Source organism: Hemiscyllium ocellatum, chromosome 4 (genome assembly GCF_020745735.1).
Source record: "Hemiscyllium ocellatum isolate sHemOce1 chromosome 4, sHemOce1.pat.X.cur, whole genome shotgun sequence".
Classification (NCBI taxonomy): domain Eukaryota; kingdom Metazoa; phylum Chordata; class Chondrichthyes; order Orectolobiformes; family Hemiscylliidae; genus Hemiscyllium; species Hemiscyllium ocellatum.
This window is the reverse complement of record NC_083404.1, coordinates 104,817,075-104,843,211: the sequence shown is the minus strand read 5'-3', so window position 1 is coordinate 104,843,211 and position 26,137 is coordinate 104,817,075. Positions and strand designations below refer to the sequence as shown.

The following is a 26,137-nucleotide window of genomic DNA, read 5'->3' as shown; positions in this document are numbered from 1 at the left end:
AGCTTCAGAGGACCGGCGAAGGGTCCCAACTCAAAATGTCGACTTTCCTGTTCCTTTGATGCCGTCTGACGTGGTGTGCCTTTCCAGCTCCACATTTTATTGTAAGTCCATTGTTCTGTTAGAGATTCTGGAATCCGGCTCATGCAAAGGGTTTTTATGCCCTTCAAATATAATTTATTTGAAAAGATGTAATACAGATGCAGCCAGTGTAAATTGAATTCACCTCTCCATCTCCCAAACTACCTCTTTCCAATGCTCCCCCTCTCTTTCCCACCTCCCCTATACAACACAATCTGTCTGAACCTTAGACTTATGTTGAAGAGTAAAACAATTGTTCACAAAATTCATTCATTCTTATAAACTTAGGTGGTGGGGATGTGAAGATAGAGACCGCTAAGACTGATTTTAAGAACAAAGCAGAGTCGAAAATTGGATCCTTGGATAACCTCAACCATATTCCAGGAGGAGGTAACGTGAAGGTGAGGGAGAGGAAGGGTAGTTGAACTGCGTTTTAAAGTAATCGACTGATCGCATAAGCTGTGAGCAAGGACTGTGAAACTTGTTCTCCTGTCTCTCGAAATTCTCATAATCTTTGCTCTGCCACCTTTCTATGTTTTTTTTCCCTATCTTTCTCTTCCCCATAAGGTTATTGATGGTCCATGCTGGATTTGTGGCTTTGTAGATGTTGCTGAATCTTTGGTATCTCACAAAAACACCCCCACTAAAATCCCCTCAGGTGCACTTCCAACAATTGAAAGTAATCAGGATCACTGGTAATTTGTTCTTTCATTTCCCCAACCTCTTAATTAAAAGGTGTCAAGACTAAATGCATTGTCCCAATCATGACCCAGCTGAAATCAACTAGCCCATCGGATGTTACCTAATTTAACTCATTAATGATGTCTTTACCAACTGATAGGTTTAGAAATAATTATTTCTGTACCACCCTGCCTCCAGCTGCCTTAATAGGCTTTCGAGAGCGTGTACCACTTGCAATGAGCAAGAAGGAAGCATAAGATAGAGAAGTTACTTTTGGCCTTTGTCAATCAAGAAATTAGATGCTACTCTGGAATCATTTGCTCACTGAGTTTATCACCTGGTAATAGCTTAACCATCTGATTCTCAACTATTGGTTGCCCTAGCTATGGTATGTATTTTCTACACACCATATGAGAAAGGAACGTTGCAGTTATTAGAGACTGATCATCTCAGCTGACATGTATTTGATGGTCTTGAATGGCCTACTTCTGTGCCACAAAGTCTGTCTTTGATACCATGCTTCTATACTCCTTTCTACTTCCCTCTCAATTTATCCTTTTATTAATTCTTTGAATTGTCCTTTAATCAAAGGGTTTTCAAAGTAGCATTTTGCCCTCAACCAACTACTGATTCTTTATCTGTCTGATTTTTCCTTATTATTATTACTTGACAGTACCTTGAAGTGTTACCTATAATTGGGAACTTCAGGTATAATAAATTTAGTAGTGATTAAGAGGAAATGTTCAGGTGGTGTGACAGAGGGGAACATGCACTGGATCGTTGGCAACCAATCACTGTATCCCTGGTACAGGGTTCCAGCCAATCATCACTAAGCTTCCTCCATCATATATCAGTTTGCTAATCACTCGAGTGTTCTGCATCAGTAATAGTTCCAACAGTTATGCAATGGCTAATGTCAATCTACAGCAGGGTATGGGCAGCATCCTGGACTTAAATGATAGAAACTGCTAAATTGCATTCGTATAATAACACCTCAGACCGTCTGCCCCATCTGCAATATTCCATAAGACATAGGAGAAAAAATAGGCCATTCAGCCTATTGAGTCTGCTGTACCAATTAATGAGATCATGACTGATATGATATTCCTCAATGTCATTTTCCTGCCTTTCCCTCATAACCCTTGGTTCCCTTACTGATAAAAATTTTGTCAATCTGAATGTTAATATACTTAATGACCCAGACACTACAGCCATTTACAGTAAAGAATTTTGCAGATTCCCTGCGCTCTGAGAAGAAGTTCCTCCTTATCTCTCTGTTAATTGGGTGACTGAGATAATTTAATCTGGTCTAAACGCGCTCTCAGGAAAAAATCTTTTCGGAATCTTCTGTCCTGTTAAGTACCCAAAGAATCTTGCATGTTTCAGTAAGGTTTCCCCTCATTCTTTGAGCAGTACAGGCCCAGCCTCCTCAACCTTTCTTCATAACACTGTCCATATCATCCGGGATCAGCCAAGTGAACCTTCTGTGGACTGCACTCTCTGCTGTTTATCTTTTCTGCGATAACAGGTCCAAAACTGTTGACTATATTCTAATCAAGAATGTAATTGAATTATTGAGTGAATACATTGGCCCAGCAAACTGCCCAGTTGTGACAACCACTAGAAAGTCTCAAAAATAAACCTCTTTGACCACCTGGCATCAAACTCGGCACTGGAAATGACAATGACCAAAAAAAGCATTCAATTATATAAAGTCTTCCTCATTAACATTTGGACAATGTCCCAGAAACTACCATGACCATTCCTGGTAGGACAAGCCCAGAAAAGATGGTGGCACAGTGGTATACATTTAAGGAGGGTTTTGTCATGGGAGTCCTCAACATTGACTCCAGACTGCATGAAATCGCCATCAAACACCAGGTCAAACATGGGTCAGGGAACCACCTGCCGATTACCGTGTGCCATCCTCCCTCAGCTGACAAAATCAGTACTCCTCCATGTTGAACAACATTTAGAGGAAGCACTGAAGTTTGGAAGGGAGCAGAATGTATTCTGTGTGGGGGATCTCAATGTCCATCTTCAAGAATAACTTAAGGAGTAGCATTACAGTTTGAGCTGCTTAGGTCCTAAATGACATTGCTGCTCGACTGGGTTGATGACCAGTGGTGAGGGAACTAACAAAAAAATATAATTGACATCATCCGCACCAGTGTGTCTGTTGTAGGTGCATCTGCCCATGACAATATTAGTAAGAGTGACCGCAGCACAGTCCTTGTGGAGACAACGTTCTGCCTGCGCATCGAGAATATCCTTCATCTTATTGTGTGGATCAAGGACATTGAAGATGTCAAGGGCGCTATATTGGATGGATACCCAGAAGATGGCTGCTCTTATGGAGGAGACTAAAATGTTCTTTAAAGATAAGATACCTCCCTTTTGAGAAAATGATGGGGAGAATCTGTTTTCTCTGAAGCCATTAAGATGTGAAACTTGCATACTTGAAAAGGAGTGGAGATTAGGTCTTTAAGTTTATTCAAGGTTCAGTCCTATCCTCCTTTAAATTAGGTTTCGGTTATAGTTAGAATATTTGTATTTCCATGTGATAGTCTGCACCTGTAACTCACCAATCTTATTTACCAAACTTTGTGGATTTACATACAGGCACAGTAACCCTAATTTGGATTTTAATTTTTCCCCCTCACTATAAATCCATATAACAGCTTGATATTCCCTACTGCAGTGTGCTCTCTCTTTTCCAGTATTCTGTTTTCCTTCGTATTCCTCTCTGGTATTACTTCCTGATTCTCTCAAAGCTTGCCAAGTGGTTTGAACACTTCTCAGTCGTACTTGGACATTGCCACAGAAGGATCTTGTGCTCTGTTCAGATTAGACACAACCCATCTAGCTTCTCCAGGTCCAATCTTCCCCTAGTTTGTCCCAATATTCCAGCAATCTAAAGCCGCCGCCCCCACCCCCACTGCTGAACTATCTTTCCAGCTACACATGAAGCTATTTTATTGCCTATTTCTATATTCACTTGCCTATGGTACTGGAATGATTTGAGGTTACCATGATTGAGGTCCTGCTTGCTAATTTCCTATGTAGCTTTCTAAGTTCTCTCAGTAAGACCACATCCCTCTTCCTGGTCCTGTTTATCACTACTTATTCACCTCCCCACCAAATGTTTTTCTGAAATGCAGAAATCAGATGAACATGGGATGGTTTTGAATATGGTTGAAATGGCTGCTATTGCTTCCAAACAAAGCTAAGCCCAATGGAAGTACTTGTGTGCTTTCGTGCACTTTCAATCCAACAACAGTTTGTTCAAGGTAGCAGGGAAGAAAGAAAGCTGCAAATTGAAAAGATTTTTGTTTTGGAGGCAGGGATACTAAATTTTGCCCAGTGTTGGTTGTGTAAATGCTCCACCAGTTTTCCTTTATTTTTGTCACCAGCCCCTTGCTTTACTTCTTTCCCTGTTAATGTTTTTCCCATCTAACACAAAGCCATACCTTAGCTGATTTTGCAGAATGCAGCAAATTGTAAAATTTTACCACTTGTTTGGTACAAACGTACCTCCTTTCCTGCTGTGACATCATTATTGATCACTTACTTTCAGAATTTTTTTTGTTTGTTCAGTACAGCAGGCGTATCATTTTTGTAGGTTGTAGAGCCGTGGGATAACGGTAGAATTATTATTCATCCATTTGATAATTTAGTCATTAAGGGGTTTCACTCCCCTCCTCTAGTCTGAAGTCATTGATACATCCTGGAGATGGCCCAACAATGAACCATCACTTGGTGTTAGCCTCTCAGCAGTAGTACTGTCTACCATCATTTCATTATCTGGTTTTTTGACTTACTAAGATCTGTATCACAAGGTAGAAACAAGTTATTTTCTTCTCTTTATGCCCCAACCCTCTCTTTCACTATTGGTTCTGTGGGTGAATACGTTACATTCAACCTCAATTGCTGTTCCTTACTAATATTGCTGATGAAAGTTATGCAACAGCCAGGGAGCTACCTAGTTTCAGTTCCCTGGGTAAGGAGGAGATTAAAACATTTCTGCCTCTCATCAAGGAAACATCAATGTTTAAAAGCTGAATATAATCTGGAGCTGATGAACTTGCTGATACATGCGCTTAAATATTGGAAACTTGGGCAAGGTTCCTTGAGAATGATAGGTACGTATATAGCTTCAAATCCAAACACGAATCCCACGTTCAGTAGGGAAGAGTGCATTTTAAAAGTTGCTGAAAATATTGGGTGGGGAAGAAATATGATATTACAATCCTCCATATTTAGGTTTCCCATTTGCCAGTTGTTTGTTGAGCACTCCTGATATATTAATGAATATAGAAATGTTACCATCTTGATGTGCCATAGTGTTGTCTGTTTAATTACAGTCAATGTGACAGCATTTTATGTTTCTGCACAAAATCTGTGTCTGCTTAATTTCACTTGAGAAATTAATGTACACAGAGGAAAGAGAATGGCTTGAATTTTGATCTTGTCTGTTGTGTTCCTTGTTTTATTTTCCCCTTTTTGTTGGTTTTTGTAGTACTCTGAAATGAAGTTGAGGAAATGAAATGCACTGGAGGACTTGAGTGATAGGAGACCATCACGCACCCACACATTTTAAGCTGACATAAACAGAGTCTTGCAGCTCTGGTAGTCCCAAAGAGTTCGGCCTTTTTACTGAAAGAATAAGCCTCAAACTTCCTCTATCCATTACATTTCTTGTCTCTGTCTCAATGACTTAAATCACTGCTGTATCTGCCTGGAAAAGCTAAAGCATTATTGGTTCCTGATTTGTATCGCTATAACTTCCTATTATTCAAAGATTATCCAGGAAGGTAGAGATACTTTAGTTTAGCTAAAGGAAAGGTTTAGGTAAACACATAAAGGCAAAGTTTATAAAAGCATTGAGAGCCATAGATAAGGTGAATAGCTAAAGTCTTTTCCTCAGGGTAGGGGAGTCCAAAACTAAAGGCATAGGTTTCTGGTTAGAGGGGAAAGATTTAAAAGGGACCTGAGGGGCAACCATCTATCCGTTCTATCCATGCCTCTCATAATTTTGACAACTTATATCAGGTCACCTCTCAGACTTCAAAGTTAAGGTGAAAACAAGCCAAGTTCATATCACCTTCCAATCCAGGCAACATCCTGGTAAACCTATACTGTATCCTCTCCAAAGCCTCCATGTCCTTCTAGAGGTGTGGCAACCAGAACTATACACACCATTCCGAGTGGGGCCCAGTGGAGGCTTAGTGGGCTGAAGGCCCTGTTTCTGACCTGTACTGTTCTTTGTAGGAATTGTACTCATATGGTAAGTGATGGTTCTCATTCTGAGATGGGTCCAGAGAAGAAGTTTTATACATCTGCAACATAACTTATTAATTTTCATACTCTCTGCCATGACTGATGCCATCTTGGCCACATTATCCACATGTGCTGCCACTTTCCGGGAACTGTGGACCTGTAGGTCTAAGTCCCTCTCTATGTCAAAGTTTATAAGGGTTCTGCCATTTACTGTATGCTTTCCTTCTTCATTCAACCTTCAAAAATGTATCACCTCCATGTTTGTCCAGATTAAACTCCATCTGCCATTTCTCCACTCAAGTATCCAGCCTATAATATCCTGTCCGAATTTTCTGGCAATCCTTCTCACTATCCACAGCTCCCACAGTCTTTGTGTTGCTGCAGAGTTACTGATCACCTATGCTGTCCATGTGGAACAGCACTGGTCACAGACCTTTAGTTGGAAAACAACCCTTCCATGGCTTTTCTCTCATCTATGACCAACACAATTCAATATCTACCCAACCAGTTCACTGCGGATGCCATGTGACATCACCTTCTGTATCAGCCTGCCATGAGGGACCTTGTCAAAAACCTGTACTATACTGCTGAACACCCAGTTTCCCCTTACTGGCTCCTGTTATTACTAACATTATCAATGCTTTGGAGATGCCAGTGTTCGACTGGGGTGTACAAAGTTAAAAATCACACAACACCAGATTATAGTCCAACAGGTTTAATTGGAAGCACACTAGTTTTTGGAGCAAAGCTCCTTCATCAGGTGATAGTGGAGGGCTCGATCGTAACACAGAATTTATAGCAAAAATTTACAGTGTGATGTAATTGAAATTATACATTTGAAAAATTGATTATCTGTTAAGCCTTTCATCTGTTAGAATACAGTGATAGTTTCACTTCTTTCATGTGTAAATCATAAAACCCATCACTTTTTTTTTAAGAGTTTTACATAAATTCATGCCGTTTTTGAGCTCAGAGTTCTACATGAATGTATGCAGTCTTTGAGCAAATTGCAATGTAACTCTGCAAGTACAAATTCACCACACAAAATATGTGTGTGCATGTGGGTCTTTGTGTGTGTGTGTCGTGGGTGCAGAGTATCTTAAGTCTGTGAGAGGATGCATGTGGGTGTGTGGGGGTGTCTGTGTGCATGTCTGTGTGTACCTGTGTCCGTGTGTGTGTGTGTAGGAATATCTGTGTGTGTGTGTATATATTGCAATGGTGATCACCTATAATGTGACATGAACCCAAGGTCCCGGTTGAGGCCCTCCCTATGGGTACCGAACTTAGCTATCAGCCTCTGCTTGGCCACTTTCCTCTGCTGCCTGTCCCGAAGTCCACCTTGGAGGATGGTCACCCGAAGGTCCGAGGCTGAATGTGCTGGACCACTGAAGTGTTCCCCAACTGGGAGGGAACCCTCTTGTCTGTTGATTGGTGTGCGGTGCCCATTCATCCGTTGTCGTAGTCTTTGCTTGGTTTCCCCAGTGTACCATGCCTCCGGGCATCCTTGCCTGCAACGTATAAGATAGACATTGGCTGAGTCACATGAGTACCTGCCATGTACAAGGTCGGAGGTGTTTCCACGCGTGATAATGGTATCTATGTCCACACGCTGCAAGACGTGTCAGATTGTGGACATAGATACCACTATTACGCATGGGAACACCTCCCACCTTGTACATGGCGGTACTCATGTGACGCAGCCAATGTTGTCTATCCAATGCAGGCAAGGATGCCCGGAGGCATGATACATTGGGGAAACCGAGCAAAGACTGCGACAATGGATGAATGGGCACCGCACAACAATCAACAGACAAGAGGGTTCCATCCCAGTTGGGGAACACTTCAGTGGTCCAGGACATTCAGCCTCGGACCTTCGGGTGACCATCCTCCAAGGTGGACTTCGGGACAGGCAGCAGAGGAAAGTGGCCGAGCAGAGGCTGATAGCTAAGTTTGGTATCCATAGGGAGGGCCTCAACCGGGACCTTGGGTTCATGTCACATTACAGGTGATCACCATTGCACTACACGCACACACACACACAGATATTCCTACACACGCACACGCTCTCTCTCGCTCTCTCTCTCTCGCTCTCTCTCTCTCGCGCTCTCTCTCTCGCGCGCTCTCTCTCTCTCTCTCTCTCTCTCTCTCTCTCTCTCTCTCTCTCTCTCTCTCTCTCAACCCCCACCCCAGACACACACACCGACAGACAAAGACCCACATGCGCACGTATATTTTGTGTGTTGAATTTGTACTTGCAGAGATACATTGCTCAAACTGCATACATTCATGTAGAACTCTGAGCTCAAAAACTGCATGAATTTATGTAAAACTCTGTTATCTCACTTTTTAGATTAGAATCAATCTAAACTTCAGGTCATAGACAGAGAACACAGGGGGCTAACACCTTCAACATATTGTCTAGCTATCACCATTGTTAACAGCTAACCCGAGAATGCAACTTTTTATATAAAAACGGCTTTTGTGATTTACACATGAAAGAAGTGAAATTATCACTGTATTCTAACAGATGAAAGGCTTAACAGATAATCAATTTTTCAATGTATAATTTCAGTTACATCACACCGCAAATTTTTGCTATAAATTCTGTGTTACGATCGAGCCCTCCACAATCACCTGATGAAGGAGCGACGCTCCGAAAGCTAGTGTGCTTCCAATTAAACCTGTTGGACTATAACCTGGTGTTGTGTGATTTTTAACATTATCAATGCTGTCTTCAAACACCTCTGTAAAGAGAAAAACTTTAACTCCTCTATCTTTCCGCTGCTGGCCTATGTTCAACCTCCTTTTCCTCACCAATCAACAACACCTTGTATTCAAAGTTAAAAATCTCACAACACCACGTTATAGTCCAACAGGTTTAATTGGAAGCACATTGCTCCGAGAGCGACGCTCCTTCATCAGGTGATTGTGGAGGACTCGATCGTAACACAGAATTTATAGCAAAAATTTACAGTGTGATGTAATTGAAATTATACATGGAAAAATTGACTATCTGTTAAGCCTTTCATCTGTTAGAATACAGTGATAGTTTCACTTCTTTCATGTGTAAATCACAAAACCTTTTTTTAAAAAAGCTGCATTCTCGGGTTAGCTGTTAATAATGGTGATAGCTAGACAATATGTTGAAGGTGTTGGCCCCCTGTGTTCTCTGTCTGTGCCATGATGCTTAGATTGATCCTAATCTAAAAAGTGAGATAACGGAGTTTTACATAAATTCATGCAGTTTTTGAGCAAAGTACAATGTAACCCTGCAAGTACAAATTCACCCCACAAAATATGTGCGTGCGTGTGGGTCATTGTCTGTCTGTGTGTGTGTGTGTGTGTGTCTGTCTGTCTGTCTGGGTTGGGGTTGAGTGTGAGAAAGTGTGTGTGTGTGTGTGTGTGTGTGTGTGTGTGTGTGTGTGTGTGTGTGTAGTGCGTGCAGAGTGTCTTAAGTCTGTGAGGGGTTGCATTTGTGAGTGTGGGAGTGTGTCTGTAAGGGTGTGTGTGCGTGTATGTGTATCCGTGTGTATGTGAGAGTGTGTGTAGGAGTATCTGTGTGTGTATAACGCAATAGTAATCACCTGTAATGTGACATGAACCCAAGGTCCCGGTTGAGGCCCTCCCTATGAGCTATCAGCCTCTGCTCGGCCACTTTTCTCTGCTGCCTGTCCCGAAGCCCACCTTGGAGGATGGTCACCTGAAGATCTGAGGCTGAATGTCCTGGACCATTGAAGTGTTCCCCAACTGGGAGGGAACCCCCCTGTCTGTTGATTGTTGTGCGGTGCCCATTCATCCATTGTCGTAATCTTTGCTCGGTTTCCCCAGTGTACCATGCCTCCGGACATCCTTGCCTGCAATGTATAAGATAGACCACGTTGGCTGAGTCACGTGAGTACCTGCCATGTACAAGGTGGGAGGTGTCCCAATGTGTAATGGTGGTATCTATGTCCACACTCTGACACGTCTTGCAGCGTCTACCGTGACAGGGTTGTATGGAGTTGTCCTGAGAGCCAGGCAGCTTGCTACAAACAACGATCTGTTTGAGGTTTGGCAGTTGTTTAAAGGCAAGTAGTGGAGGTGTGGGGAAGGTCTTGGTGAGGTGCTCATCCTCATTGATAATGTGTTGCAGGTCACGAAGAACATGGTGTAATTTTTCAGCCCCTGGGAAGCACTGAACAATGAAGGGTACCCTGTCAGTTGCAGCACGTGTCTGTCTCCTGAGGAGGTTATTGTGGTTCCTTGCTGTGGCGCGTCTGAACTGCCGGTCAATGAGTTCAGCATCGTACCCCATTCTTGTGAGGGCATCCTTGAGTACTTCCAGGTGTCCATCACGTTCCTCCTCCTCTGAGCAGATCCGGTGTATGTGTAAGGCTTGTCCATAGGGAATGGCTGTTTTAATATGTTTTGGGTGGAAGCTGGAGAAATGTAGCATTGTGAGGTTGTCTGTGGTAGAGTGTGGTGCTGAGGTGTCCGTCCTTGATGGAGACGCACGTGTCCAAGAATGAGACAGATAGTCGAGAGTAGTCCATGGTGAGTTTGATGGTGGGATGAAACTTGTTGATGTCACTGTGTAGATTTATCAGTGACTCCTCGCCATGGGGCCAGAGGAAGAAAATGTCGTCTATGTACCTGGTGTACAATGTTGGTTGGAGATCCTGCATGGAGAAGAAATCTTGTTCGAACCTGTGCATAAAAATGTTAGTATATTGGGGTGCAAACTTGGTCCCCATGGCTGTTCCGTGTGTCTGGATGAAGAATTGGTTGTCAAAGGTGAAGACGTTATGATCAAGGATCAAGCGGATGAGTTATAGGGTGGTGTTTGGAGACTGGCAGTTGGTGTTGAGTACTGAGGCTGTTGCCGTGATGCCATCATTGTGGGGGATGCTGGTGTAGAGTGTGGAAACGTCCATTGTGACGAGGAATGTTGGTTCGACTGGTCTGTGGGTGTTGAGGTTCTGTAAGAAATCCGTAGTGTCGCAACAGAAGTTGGAGATCCCCTGTACAATAGGTTTCAAGATGTCTTCCACGTAGCCGGAGAGATTCTCACATAGGGTCCCATTGCCCAACACGATGGGACGTCCCGGTGTGTTGGCTTTGTGTACCTTTTGGAAGGCAGTAGAAGTCACCTACATGAGAAGTATGTGGGATGAGGGCACATAGGGAACTCTGAAGGACTGGATCCAAAGTTCTGATCAGTGTATTTAATTCTTGGGTGTGTTCTTTGGTCGGATCAGCTGGTAGTTGCCTGTAGTGTTCCTGATTGTTCAGTTGTGGGTACACTTCCTTGCAGTAATCTGTTCTATTCTGAATGACAATGGCTCCTTCTTTATCTGTTGGTTTGATGACAATGTTGTGATTGGTTTTGAGAGCCTGGATAGCATTGCACTGTGAACGGGTGATGTTTTGCACTATACACACGCACACACTCACATGCACACAGACACCCAGCCACACCCTTACAAACACACACTCCCACACTCTCACATGCACCCCCTCACAGACTTCAGACACCCTGCACTCACTACACACGCGCACACGGACACACACTCTCACAACCCCCAACCTAGACAGACAGACACACACAGACAGACAAAGACCCACATGCACGCACATATTTTGTGGGGTGAATTTGTACTTGCAGGGTTACATTGTACTTTGCTCAAAAACTGCATGAATTTATGTAAAACTCCGTTATCTCACTTTTTAGATTAGAATCAATCTAAGCATCATGGCATAGACAGAGAACACGGGGCCAACATATTGTCTAGCTACCACCATTGTTAACAGCTAACCCGAGAATGCAACTTTTTTTAAAAAAGGTTTGTGATTTACACATGAAAGAAGTGAAACTATCACTGTATTCTAACAGATGAAAGGCTTAACAGACAATCAATTTTTCAATGTATAATTTCAGTTACATCACTGTAAATTTTTGCTATAAATACTGTTACGTTTGAGCCCTCCACTATCACCTGATGAAGGAGCGTCGCTCCGAAAGCTAGTGTGCTTCCAATTAAACTGTTGGACTATAACCTGGTGTTGTGTGATTTTTAACTTTGTACATCCCAGTCCAATACCGGCATCTCCAAATCACTTGTACTCATATTGCACTTTTTAAAATAATAAGTTTTCCTAGGCCTTTTCATAGTCATTACAAGACAATGTTTGACATCAAAACACAATGCAATATTAAGGAAAGTGAGGGGAGAGGAACAGAGTTTTAGAATGGGAATTCAAAAGCTTAGGATTTAGCAGCTTACCCATAGTCACCGATAATGGAGTGGTTAACATTGTTGGAGGATTACTGATAGTTTGCAGGATACTGGTGCCCAAGGAAATTAGAGATAGAAAGGCTTTTTTTCCCTGCCATAGTACCAAAATGTCTCTCAACATCCTAGTTGACTGTGACAATGGTAAACTTTCTCTGCTTATCATTCTTGACCTGTTTAGAAGCTGATCACAAATTTCTATTCCAGTGCTTCACCACCATTGTCTGGTAGGTTGGGTCTGCACTTATGGTTTTATTCTTAAGTGGCCAGAAATAGAATCGGTTTCTGTTCCTGCTGCTATGCTGTTACCTTGGGAGTCCTTGTGGATCAATCGTGGCTTTTCTCCCTACGTCTCATTTACTTGCCACCTCTTCAAAACATCATCAGTAAACAAAGTATGAATTTCCACATGCCCAACTCTACCTCACCTCTACCTCTGTCAACCCTTTCACTATCTCTCTATTGTCTGATTGCTATCCCAACATCTAGTACTAGCTGAACAAGAATTTCCTGCAACTAAAGATTAGGAAAGCAAAAACAATGGTCTTTGGTCTTCATCCCAAACACTCATTCCCTTGCCATCAACTCTCTCCTTTTACTTTGCAGTTATCTGAAGCTGAAAATCTTTTTAAAGCCATGGTTTCCATATTTGACCCAAGATCATACCATCCACAATCCACACCGTCACTAGACCATCTAGTGCATCACCATCTACACACTAGCCTAGCCTCACCTCACCTGATACTAAAACCCTAATTCATGACTTGACTACTGGCTTGTAGAATTGAGTGCCCCCTCTAGTTCTTCTTTCTGCAAACTTGAAGCAATTGAAAATTGTGGACCGTGTTCTATCTTGCATCATGACATATTGTCACTATACTCACTGATTTGAATTGGCTCACTGTTAAGCAGCATCTTCATTTCAAAGTTTACAACCTTCTTTTCAAATCCCTTCATGGCAAGACTCTTCTCTGTAACTGTAATCTCTGGTACTAAGATCACCATCACCCTCATTCCCCAACCCTGCTTCAGATCACCACACAATCTATTCTGAGTTCTATACATCCCTGACTTTTAATTGCTTCATTATTTCTTGAGCTGCAAGGCTTAAGCTCTCCGGTTCCACCCCTGTCTTCCTGCGTCTTCCTGTCCACATCTTTTCTCCTTTTACAAGGTCCATGAAACCTAACTCTTTGACCAAGGTTTAGACTCTGGTCTAATGTCTCCATGCATGGTCAGTGCCTAATTTTATTTGAAAACTCTCCTTAAAGTGGCTTGGAACATTGTATTTCATAAAAAGTGCATTAAAAATATATTATAGGAAACGCAAGTTATTGTGTTTCCATTGAACTTTCAACCCATTTCCCTCTTGAGCTCCAAATACCAAGTGCTCCAGGGCAGCTAGGGACTAGCAATAAATGCTGGCCAACCAGTGACACCCACATTCCACAAATTTATTTAAAAATTACCCTGTAGCAGCATACCTCTGCACTCTAAAGTTCACTACTCCTTTGCCTGTTTCCTTTTTATTTCTCTTACTCATTCTCTTACATTCTTTCTTACTCTCTCTCTACCCAAACCAATCCCTCAACTAACCTCAGAACCTTGTATGATTAGCTTTTTGTTAATGAACTGTTGCTTCATCTCCTGTTCCTCCTCCCAATCAACCCTGCCCACATCCCCCACCCCCACCCGTTTGTTCCAATGAAAATCTCCGGTTAGAGACTGAAAAGGAAATTGCTACAGTTACCACTTGCTGCATAGAAAACCCGCGGCAAAGTGAACTTTTAGAAATCAAGTGAGAACAGAATTGGGATCAGCTTTCATACCTCACATGATCACACTGTTCACCTACAAACTCTGCCTATCTAAAGAAGAGCCAGTCCATATATATTAGAATGTCATTGATATTCTGGGGTGGGGAAGGACAGAAGCATTATTGTTGTTTTGATCTGTGCCTTTACTTTCTATCCTTAGAAAAATCTAGCTCATTACTTTGGAGGATGTCTCTTTAGTTACCAGAAGATTACACTCAGTCCATTAGTGCATTTAATTGTTTGACTCCTGAACATTTTGTTTCTTTTCAATTTCTCATGTATATATTTTGCATTTCATTTCATGCCCTTCTATAATAATGCACCATTGTACCCCACCCCACAATTTTATTTTTAGAATGAGGGTGAAGAAGAATCAGAGTCAGCAACGATCAGTCAGATTCCAGAAAATGGGGATCTGACAGGACAAGCTGAGAGTGTGACACAGCAAAATGGAGTAGGGGAGGACCCCACTGCCAGGTCTGCCGAAACTCACAGCCAAGAGTTACAAATACAGGAGACATGTAAGTGAAAGTTTGGCCTGCGTGGGGTGTGTAGTTTTGTGAAAAATGATGATAGTCGGGAATTCGGTGCAAAAGTGGATTTGATGATGGTCATTAACTCTGAGAATCAGCTTCAAATCGCAGCCATACTGGTGAGTTGAAATATTGTCTCTTTTCTTTGGGCAGCCTCATGCCACTTCCTAAAGGGTTCAAGAGCACAAAAGAAAATTCCCCCTTGTTCAGTCACAAAATTGCCTGACAATCTGAAACAATGTGTGCAGCTTATAATAGCAGCTTTTCTTAGTTTGCAGCTGCAGAAAATTATTGACTTGTGTAGGGGGAGCAGTTTATGTGACAGTGATGGAATTGATTGATGAGGTGTGATGTAAATTAATCTTTACTCTGTATCAAATTGAAGGTTTAGCTGTCCTAACTGCGCAAGGTACAGTATAAAGGGTGTGTTACTCTATACTTTGGCCATCCTTTGCTTAAACATTTCTGATTCTGTTTATGGAGCTTTTGATGAGACAGTGTGAAGGAAACTTAATCAGCAATTTAGTTGAAAGAAAGGGTAGATAAGATTAACTCCTTTCCTCGATTGGGGATTCTGGAACAAGGGGTCATAGTGTGAGAATTAGGGCCAAATTCTAGGAGGCACTTCTTCACACACAGGCTAGTGGAAGTTTGGAGTATTCTTCCACAAAGACACTGTGCTAGATCAGTGATTATTTTTAAATCTTCAATTGATACACTTTTGTTAAGAAGAGATATGAAGGGATGTGGGCCATGGAATTAGGCCACAGATCATTGGTGATCTTATTGAATGATGGTACAGACCCGAGGTACTGAATAGCATACTCCAGTTCCTATCTAACAAATGCTCCTGGGGAAGGTACAGTGTAAAGTCAGCTTTACTCCGTTTCTAACTCATGCTGTACCTGTCCTCGGGAGTTTTTAAATGGACAGTGATGAAGAGCTGGTACGTGCAAGGCAGGCTTTAAGCAAGGTTTAGAAAAGGTGGTATTTTACTTGAACTTATTTTGGAAATTTAAATAAAGTGTGCATTTTATCTTGCACCCTACAACAGGATAAATGGCAGTTGCAAACTCTACCTTATCAGATGTCTCCATTCTCATGGTATCCATGATTTTATTTAAAATCATACAAAGTGTGACCAAATGTAGAAAATCACAGGATTTCAAGCCCCAACAGTCACTTCCTCTTTCTATGAATTTATAAATTTGATTAATCGTCAGATTGTGTGATTGATACATGTTAGCTATTTTTAGCTAAAACACCAGTTCCTATTCTCCTATTAATCAGAAAGCTCAGCTAATAGTTTGGGGACTGAGTTCAAAATCTGCCGCAGCAAATGGTGGTATTTAAATCAGTAAGATAGCCTTCATTGGTCAGAACATTGAGCATAGGAGTTGTGATGTCATGTGGCAGCTATATAGGACATTGGTGAGGCCACTTCTGGAAAATTGCATATAATTCTGGTCGCCCTTCCACAGGAAGATTGTTGTTAAATTTGAGAGTATGCATAAAACACTTAGATTGATGCTGCTGGGACTGAAGGGTTTGAGTTATAGAGAGGGGCTGGGGCTTTTTTTCCTTGAAGTGTCAGAGTTTGAGGAGTGACCTTACAGAGGTTATAAAATCATGAAGGGTATGGAAAAGGTGAATAACCAAGGTCTTTTTCCTCGCATGAGAGAATTCAAAACTAGAGGATATTGGTTAAGGTGAGAGGGAAGAGATTTTAAAAAAAAATCTTAAGGGGTAGCTTTTCCATGCAAAGGGTGATGCATGTATGGAGTGAGCTGCCCGAGGAATTGGTGGAGGCTGGTACAATTACAACATTTAAAAGGCATCTGGATGGGTATATAAATAGGAAGGGTTTGGAGGGTTATGGGCTCCAACACAATCTGCAACCTCATGGCACAGCATATCACCCATTTAACCATTCCCATGAAGCCAGCAGGTGTCAATCTAATGAAGCTACCAAGCACAAGTACTTGCATGCCAAACACTATAAGCAGCAAGTGATCGACGAAACTAAGCAATCCAACAACTAATAGATCATAAATAACTCTATCCTCAATAATGACGGAGCCCAGTGCATCCAGTACAAAAAATAAATCTCAAGCATTTGTGACAGTCTTCAGCCAGAAGTGCTGAGTGAATAATTCTTGGGTTGTCCAGAGGTCCTGTATCACAGGTGTCAGTCTTCAGCCAATTTGACTCACTCCACATGATATCAAGAAACAGCTGGAAGCACTAGAAATTACAAAGGCTATGGGACCTCAATAATATTTCAAAATAGTACTGAAGGTGTGCTCTAAAGCTTGCCACCTCCATAGACAAGCTGTTCCACAGCCACATCACTGTCATTTAGCCAACCATGTGAAAAGTTGTCCAGGTATGGCCAATATACAAGTAGTAAGACATATCCCACCTGGCCAATTACTGACAAATCAGTCTAATTGCAATTATCAGTAAAGTTATGAAAGGAATGAGCAGCAGGCTATCGAGTGAAAATTGTTAATTAAATAACCTGCTCGCTGGCACTCTGTTTGGGTTCCACCATATCTCCTTAACTCTTGACCTCATTACAGCCTTGAATCAAAAATGAACAAAAGTGCAGAATTCCAGAGGTGAAGTGAGATGACTGTCCTTTTTGACAAGGCCACATTTGACTGTGTGACAGCAAGGATTCTAGCAAAACTGGAGTAATTTGGAATCAGGAGAAAACTCTCCACTGGTACAAAGGACGATAGATGTGGTTTTTGGAGGTTAGTCATCTCACCTCCAGAATACCTGTACATGATGTCTTCCAGGCATATGTCACTTACCCTATCAGTTAAAAATTCATCAGTTGACATTCAGGACAAAGCAGTCTGCTTGATTGGCACCCCAAACTTAAACATTCAGTCCCTACTCCTGCCTCCCACTAGCATAGTATGCGTCATTGACAAGATGCGCTGCAGATGTTCAACAAGGCATCTTAGCACCAAGAATGGGGTATTTTTTTTCTTTGTAATTCATTTGACTTCAAATTTCAGGTGTGGTCCCTTACAGTAGGACAACTTTGAACTGATGGTCTCAGTCTAAATGGCAAGACCCATAATGGATAAGGAACATAATTATTTCAGTCAACTTTGCTCTTTAATTAAAACATAACAGTTTAAGTGGAATATTAAACAGAATAAAATTACCCAAAGCACTCCACAGCAGCATTATACAACAAAGTAGGAACTGAGCCACAGAAATATGATCGATAACTTGATCACGTGAGGTAGGCTTTAAGAAATATCTGTCTTTAAAAGAAAAGTGAGTTAGGGAGGTAGAGGTGTAAGAATGATGTTCCAGAGCTTGAAGCCTAGGCAACTGAAGGCACAGACACAGGGTAAGGATGAGGAAGTTCTTAACTCAGGTTTAAGAATTTTTGGAATTCTCTTCTCTTCTGCAGAGAATTGTGGATGTTCAGTCATTGACTATGTTCAAGGATGTCATAAGAGTTTTGGATTGTAATGGCTTTGAGGATATGGTGATCAAGTGGGAAAATGGAAGCGAGGTCAAGGATCAGGCTTTAAGTGATGGAGCAGGCTTGAGGACCTGTACATCCCATTACTTTTCCCCTATCCTTTTGTGTCCACTCTCTCAATTTCAACCAAGGTCACTAGCTGATTCATCTCTGAAGTATGGGAACACAGATACTCTTGTTCCTAATGAGACTTACCAACCTCTTTCCTCTTTTTCCACAGATTGAATCTCGCAAGTTGACGTTCCGTGAGAATGCCAAAGCCAGGACAGACCACGGAGCAGATATTGTGTACAAATCCCCCAACGTTTCAAACAATACCTCTCCTCTCTGCAGCATGTCACTGACAGAAAGCCTCAGTTCCCTTGGGTCACCGCAGCTTGCTACTCTCACTGAAGACCTGTCTACCGTTCTAGCACAGCAGAGCTTGTGAATTTTTCTTTCCTTCCTTCTTGTTCTTTTCAAACTACATTTAACCAAAACAAGAAGTTTAGCCTCATTAACAGGATTTGTGCTTTTAAAAAGGATTTGTTCCTATTGAGTTATTTCGGGGCTGGGTAGCTTTACTGCAACCTTTTATCTTAAACATCCATAACACAGGTGTGAATTACCACTCCCTACGGGACATTGTGAGCAATAACTTACATGTTTGTGTTCTTTTGGGGTGATAGCCTAGCTCATTGCTTTGATAGAGAAACCAATGTCTGCTACAACAATTTGGAGACTGAGTAGTGGAGTCTGCTGGATCATCTGTTAATCAATGAATAATGTTCAAGGGTGCTACTTCTGGTTAATTCAAACACCCTAATCCAACCCAAATATAAAACTTGCCTTCCCAACAGCCATTTAACTAAATTAAAAGATTCATCTGTAGTTTTTATCTTTATTCTTCTCCAAACTGTACTTTTGTTTAGTACCCCCATCCAGTAAATTCTAAAAGCAGTTCTAAATTAACATTTAAAAAAACATTTTGCCCTTCTGTTTGAATTGGTAACAACTTATGAAAATTCTAATTCCACGTTCTTTTAACAGTCACTGCTTTCCAAATTCTTCCTTTTCCTTCAAATAAATAATCAATATCATTAGAGTAAATATTAAGAATAAGTTGAGTTTACTTGCACATTGAGAAAGGAAAGAGGAGGGCTGGAGAAGTACAAAGATCATTTTGATTTTAAAGAAGGTGTTTGGGATGAATACTGGCAAGAAATTTTCAAACCTTAAAGGTTTGTTTAAGAGCTTTCTTAAAACAAAGCACCAATTTTATTATTGTATAGAATGATGCACCATAGAAAGTGGCTATTGATTACTTTCCCCTTGTGAAATTCTGTAATCTCTTGGCCATGTTTCTCTCTGTGCTACTTGCTAGATTCCTATACCATGAGAACTGTGGTTTGAGAATTGTTCATTGCTCACTTCCCTTTTAGGCATTTTAATGGAATCATAGAATCTTCCATAACAGCTCTGCCAACTCCTTATAGAGCTTTACCCCTATTACTCTCTCTCTTTCCCCAATACCCTTTACTACTTGTTTATTTTCAATTTCTTAGTGGGTCAACATTTCCACCTCTGGCTGTGAAATACATTAATTACACACTCATTACTGAGTCTGGTGTTTAAGTGCAAAATGATTTTATTGTCAGTCGGACATCTACACCCGGTGAAATGGATATTTCAGCCATAATGAGAACTGAGGGGGATAAAGGTCAACCTGTACCTGAACCACTTGAAATTGTTTGGAGGTTCAACTGAGTTGCAAGTATTCAGAGCAAGCTGGTTTGATGCTCAGTACAATAACAAGTGGGTGCTCTTTAAAACCAGCACTCTTAAGTCACATTGTTCGAACTGATCTTGACTGAGGATAGATGGGATAAAAATAATTGAAATGTAAAACCATGAACCTGCAGAGAATGGTTATGGATACTTTTGCAGTCCAGTGTGTGCACTGCATAGAGATCTATTGAAGCTGTGGGTGCTGAATCCATTCACTCAAACCCAATTTCTGCAGTTTCCTAATTCTTAGAACCTCAAGCCATGGGCTTGTCCCTCCCAGTTAGCATTCTGCTTTTGGTGAATAGAGTATGGCAAGGGAAAAGTGAAGAAACAGAAGTCATTATATCCAAGATGCTGGAAATACACACCGGTTTGTCAGGACCTTTGCGCACGCAGAGGTAGTTAAGTTGAAATGTTAATTCTGCCTTCCTCCTTCAGAGGTGAGGTGCTGTGTTTTGACTCTTCTCCTCCTTTCAGTTGAATGTCACATCCTTAGAAACCTTCTCCATCGTAAAAAAAAAAGTATAGTTAAAATGTTCAATCCTCCAGTGTGGTCTGATTTTATTTTTAAGCACCTCTTAGCCACTTTTAAGAGTGTTTAATTTAAAGCACATCCCCAAATGATACTAGGTTGTAAAGGGATTGTATTGCTTTATTTTTAGCATCTTTGGACTACATGTACAATTGTGTTAGAGGCACCTTTCAAAATGTGTACTTGCAGTAAAGTTGAAATATCTCAATACCACCCTTCAATCCAATTAAAATAAGCCTCAGGGGTAATCTATCCAGCCAGAGAATCCTGGTGGAAGGGAAATTTGGTTAGGGGGAGGAATGCGGTCACAACTGGATTTTTCAGTATAGTGATTCAAAGCCATTACCTGCTTTTCCTGCATTAAGAACAAGTCCTGTTAGTAAATAAAACAGAGGCCTCTTTCCCCTCACTCTTTGCAGCTTCTCGATTTCCGCATGGGTGTTTAAATCTGTTTTTAAAAAAACTGTAAATTGTTTTAACTTGTAGATTTCTTCAAAAGTTAATCTTTGGTGATGAAGTACTGACTATTGTAAAATGAGTGGTGATTTAAAAATACAATTAACTTTGTTTTCTAAGCAATATAATCTTAAAGGTTGTGTCCAGTCAAGCACCAAGTTATGAGGAAGTGTGGTTTCGGGCAGGATAATAGACTGGTTTAGTGTCATCCAGGAAAGTTTGTTTGGTATAGAAAGCAGGCAGGTGTACGTGGACGTGATGTTTGTGCAGTTATATGAAATGAAAAGCAAGGAAAGAGACTTTTAAAACAAATCTTGGTCATAAAGCAATGTGAAGTAATGAGCCCAATTTTAATGGACAATGACATTAAAGTTAGTCACACGTTGGTAGCTACCATGACCAATGAGTGGAGATCTGGGCCTTTGTGCCTTTTGTGTGTATTTAATTTTGAAAAACATGCATTTGCATGATTCATGATTGGTGAGAGATATTGTGTTCAGTAACTGCCCTCCAAAGATGAAGATCAGACCATAAACTACTGAGATTGTCTTCACCAGCACAAAGTATCTGTCTGAACAGCGCAGAGATGAAATTCTGCAGAGCAACTCCAGAAATGTGTGTCACATTGTTCCCCTGCACAGAATTTTAAAATTTGCATGAGCTGAGAAGGAAGTCATGAGCTACAGATGTCTCCTTCAGTTTGTGAAAGGACAGTACAAAGTCAACAAGTGAGACCTGGGTGTCACCATAGGCACTGAGTTCACCACCTCTCCTCAATAGTATACTATCTGTAGTGGGAGGTGAACACATAAAGTTTGGCTTCCTTATTTGGGATACAACTGAGAGATGTTTCTGTTGGTGAGTTAATCTCTGCCTAATTTTGGGAGGTAGGGCCAAACTGATAAATGCAGATGAAGGTAGGGTTAACAGTGAAAGATCATCCGTGAATCTGGATTTTACAACAGGACTTTACTTTTCATGTAAAGTTGATTATTCTAGTGTAGAATTAATGTTTGCTTTATCAAGATTTGGTAGACAATATTAACTCTGGTGTTGCCATTTGTCGTGAATTTACTGCCTCTGCTCTTATCTGTCCCAATACCATCACTGCTTCTCTCCAGCCTTGCAATGTATTTGTATTCGTAGCTGCACTTAGCCTTTTAAACACTATTCAAAATAGCTCGTGTTTAATATAGAAATATATTTTCTGTTATTGTTTACACTTAACTCAAAATAGCTCTAGAAGATGGCTGTTTATAACAACAGTTTTATTCTCTGCACTAATGTTCAGGTGTGTGTTGAGAGATTGAAAGGACTGTGTGGCATTTTGAGTTATCTTTTTTAAAGACTAAAGTTTGTTTTGTATGTGTGTGTTTTCAGAACTTCACCAGTGGAAAGATAGCAACCTCACTTTGACTGGTCCTTAGATCAATGACTTCAGCATTATGATAGTACAGTTTGTGCCCAAAAGCAGTTTTATTTTTGTGAATGAGGGTGGGTATAAGAGCTATCTAGGAAAACCAAGACTCCAGTGAATTACTGTCCTGGAGTTACTGGAAGTTTAGCATTGTTCATCCTTGTCTAATATGGATATACTTTTCATACATGTATTGTCAGGTTTGTTTTTCTTTTCTCATCCGTTACAATCATCCTCACTTCTTGAAGGAGGACTCACGTTGGGGCTGTACTATTTTGTTGGTGAGGTAATTCTGATTTGCTCATCAATGTGGCCATTCCCAATAAACTGTAAGTATCCCAATGCATGTGTCTCTAACAGAACACATTGTATAGCAAACAGGAACACCTCTCTAGCTGGTCAGATCATCAGTTTAAAATTGTGTTCCTTGAGAATACTGTAGCAAGTCTTCAGAATTTACACTAGGAACAGGAGGGGGAGTTCCTAGTTTTGGAAGCTTTTCTGCTGTTAGCTTATCTCAGTAGATTCATCAAGTAGTTTAGTGTCATTGGCTGTAGTGGATCCCCCAGATTATTGGTTATCTTTCAGATCACTTTGTTCCCAGTGCATCTTCTATTGCAGTTTCACATGTTGTAGCGGGCTGATAATGGGATCGCCTTTGCTGTTTAAACCAGTCTTATTGGATATTCTGTACACAATGTCTGGGGAGAATTAAGGAGCCCCAGCAAAAGTTTGTGCCCTTCAGGAGATGGAAGAGTAGAAATTAGCAAGAGATGTTAAAGAAATGGAGAGGTATTAATGACATTTATTGGGGTTTTGTATTGGCTTTTAGAAGCACCTTTGTTGTGAATCAGTCTGCTTTGTCCTTTCCTTCCAACTTCGTAATAGGGGAAAAAAAATGTTAGGACAAGTGTTTGGTGGGCCATTCTCTGTTTGCAATAACTTGCTAAAAATCTATTGCGAAGAGCCATTGCTTTTCACCTTTGTTACATTTACTGGTGGAATTAGATTAGATTCATTTCAGTATAAGAACATACATTTGAACAGAATTGATTTTAGGACAAAAGTGGGATTGCTGTGGGCATGAGAATCCCATGACAGATTGGTTAGGTTTACAATTGTGTTGAAAAATGCTATCAAAAACGTTTTGCATCCAACCGTTTGTAAAGAATTGTACAATCCGCTCAGTGCGAGTATTTCAGATGTTATGTGCATGTGTATTTGTTTCCAGGATCAATTTTAATGTGATGTTCGTGCTGCTGTGATTGTGATTATTTCCTTTTGCGTCGACTTTGCCTTTGTGTGGCTTAATGTGAATTGGTCTGTACCAGGAGCAAGTGATTCTTAGACCTCATCTGAATGCCATGTGTGTTTTTAAAACCACCATACCACTTCCCGGTATCACCTGGAGTAGAAAGATATTGTTGTAGTGGGATTATGGGTAGTCAAGACAAACTGAGGAAACTGTAGTACTTCCACAACTGGCATCAGCACCTTCTAAGCTGAGAGGGGGATCTGGAAACCAGCTTGGGCTGTCATTTCTAATGGCTATCCCGAATCTGACTCTGGTACTAATGTACCTAATTGATGTCCAGAGCGAAAAAAAAGAGTTGGTTTAGACTGCTTCTGTAGACAAATAGCTCACCCAGACTTGCATGCAATGATTAGTCACGGGCAAGATGCTTACAAAAGCAAAGATCGAACTCTTTAGTACAAAGGGAGGTGGGGAAGAACCTGGTAAACCATTAAAATGTGGTCGTTACTGAGAGCCACTTTAGGGAATGTGTAAATGGTATTTCAATAATCAGTGTGACTTGATTCCAGAGGTAATGTTCAATTTGACTTGTAATGTCCTCCTCATCTTGACATCGCCCTCCCCTCTCCTACTCCCCACCATCCCAAAAAATTATCCCTGTAACTGACCACTGTGACTCTTGGCCACACCAGGTCATCTCCAGAATGAACATATTTGCTTGTGAAATGTTCTTGAATTAATAAGCAAAATTTTTTTTGAATCTGCATGTGCTACTTAGATTTCGTTTTAAAAGTTCCTCTATGGAATTGTAGCAGTCAGCTTTATTTGGTGGGGAGGGGGAAAGCAGTCAAATATTCAGTTCACTGGTAGTTTGCACTCCAGACTGGTTACCACGGAGTGTGGAACCCAGTGTGACCTGCATCAGATTCTAGAGCAGGAATGTGAAGTGAGAGACATTTTGATTAATATTTAATAATGTATATTCTGTTCTATATAAATTTTAAAACAAACACTGCAGTCCACTACAAGGCCAATATATCCCTTCACATGCCCTTAAAAATAATTGCTTGTGACCGTTGTGAGACTGGATGACTTGTGGCTAGATTGAAATTGTGAAGAACCAGTGACTGACAGCTGGCATTGAAAATAAATACATCAAGTGTTGACTGTCCTTTTAAAATAGGTTTCATCATCCAAATTACATTTTTGATCTCGAACTATTTCAATTCAAAGGGACTTGGATTCCCCCTTGGCACCGAATTTAAAGTATTGGGCCACCTTCATCAGTCATCTTGTATTCAGTTGATGCTGCATTGTTAAGTGTCTCCTTGTTCATGATTCACCTCCCAGACTTTAGATCAGTAGTTCCTTCAACTAGTGATCCTACCATCACCCAGCCATCAAGACAATTCATACTCAAAAAAACAAATTCAAAAGAAAAGAGAGGCAAGAAAAATACTGATGATATTTAGTGTGAAAATGTGAGGATGAGAAAAACCCATTGTTGTGACAAAAACATCGATTCCCCACCAGTCTATTCTACCTTTCTTCTCTTTTACTTACTTTCCTTCTTGCCCCCTCCTCCTCCATCTCCTTCCCCTTTTCTTTGACTTTACTACTCTCTTTCCTCCTTTCCTTCACACTATCTGCATTTTGGACTGTATAAGCCTGTAGGCAATTTGGTCTTTTCTTTTTCCCGATCATTACATATTTTAAGAGGTTTGTTTTAAATCATTTTCTTTCAATTTTTTTTTGCTTTTTGATGAGACTCTTAACGATCTTGTAATCTCAGTTGTGCCCTTCCAAATTTCTTGTAGCTATTTTAACCGAGCTGTCATTTCCCAACAAAGAAACAAAGCATCATTCCACTAAGGTCACAGAGCACAACATCAAGGCATGAATTCTTTACAGTGAAGGTCTTTTGTTTTGACAATTTGAAATGAGAGAAGCGAGATGTTTTTTAAAAAAAATTGTTACTGAAGATCAAGGAACATGGGTTGACATTTCTGTTTTGAGTTTTTTTGAAACCTATAAATGGATTTTAAACAGAGTAAAATGGCTCCAGCAGTGACTACCTGGTGAGGGTGTACAGTATTTCTGCTGCTGCTGTTGTCAACACATTTAATGTTCCAGAATTTTCTTCTCGCTTTTGCTGTTTGGCTGCTGATAACCAACATCTTTGTGACAGAACTCAATTCCCATTGTTCAGTCCTTATTGTAAAAGTAAAAGTTTGAAATAAAGCTTATATGTTGATGTTAGCTGTGTATGTTTTGTTACATTTTCTGCGGTAATGCCATGTCCTCCAATCCAAAATGCTTGTGTGCAGTAGCTCTGCAAATCGTTGGAGTATATTTCAATGTTTAGCTTCCAACTTTCATGTAGTTCAGGGACGCTAATTTTTCGAACCAACGCTCACCTGGGGTGCTTCTGCTCCTTGTTTTAATGTCTTAATTATAATTCTTTGGAGTTCTGTTTATTTCCAGATATTGTTGGTATCCTGGTTTTCACTTCTGACCTGCTGTCAGTCCTCCATTTCC

The 26,137-nt window shown here is 40.8% G+C and overlaps 1 protein-coding gene across 5 annotated transcripts in view; it reads left to right on the top strand.

Annotated features, from left to right (window-relative positions):
• LOC132815046 (microtubule-associated protein 4-like) overlaps nt 1–25,858 on the top strand; it is a 426,923-nt gene extending 401,065 nt beyond the window's left edge. For all 5 annotated transcript variants that reach the window (XM_060823717.1, XM_060823718.1, XM_060823719.1 and 2 more), the window contains 3 exons: nt 367–479; nt 14,484–14,649; nt 18,393–25,858. In XM_060823717.1, the coding sequence (XP_060679700.1) occupies nt 367–479; nt 14,484–14,649; nt 18,393–18,397 (284 nt within the window). In that variant the 3' untranslated portion in view covers nt 18,398–25,858. The remainder of the gene's footprint in view (nt 1–366; nt 480–14,483; nt 14,650–18,392) is intronic.
• The last annotated feature ends 279 nt before the right edge of the window (nt 25,859–26,137 follow it).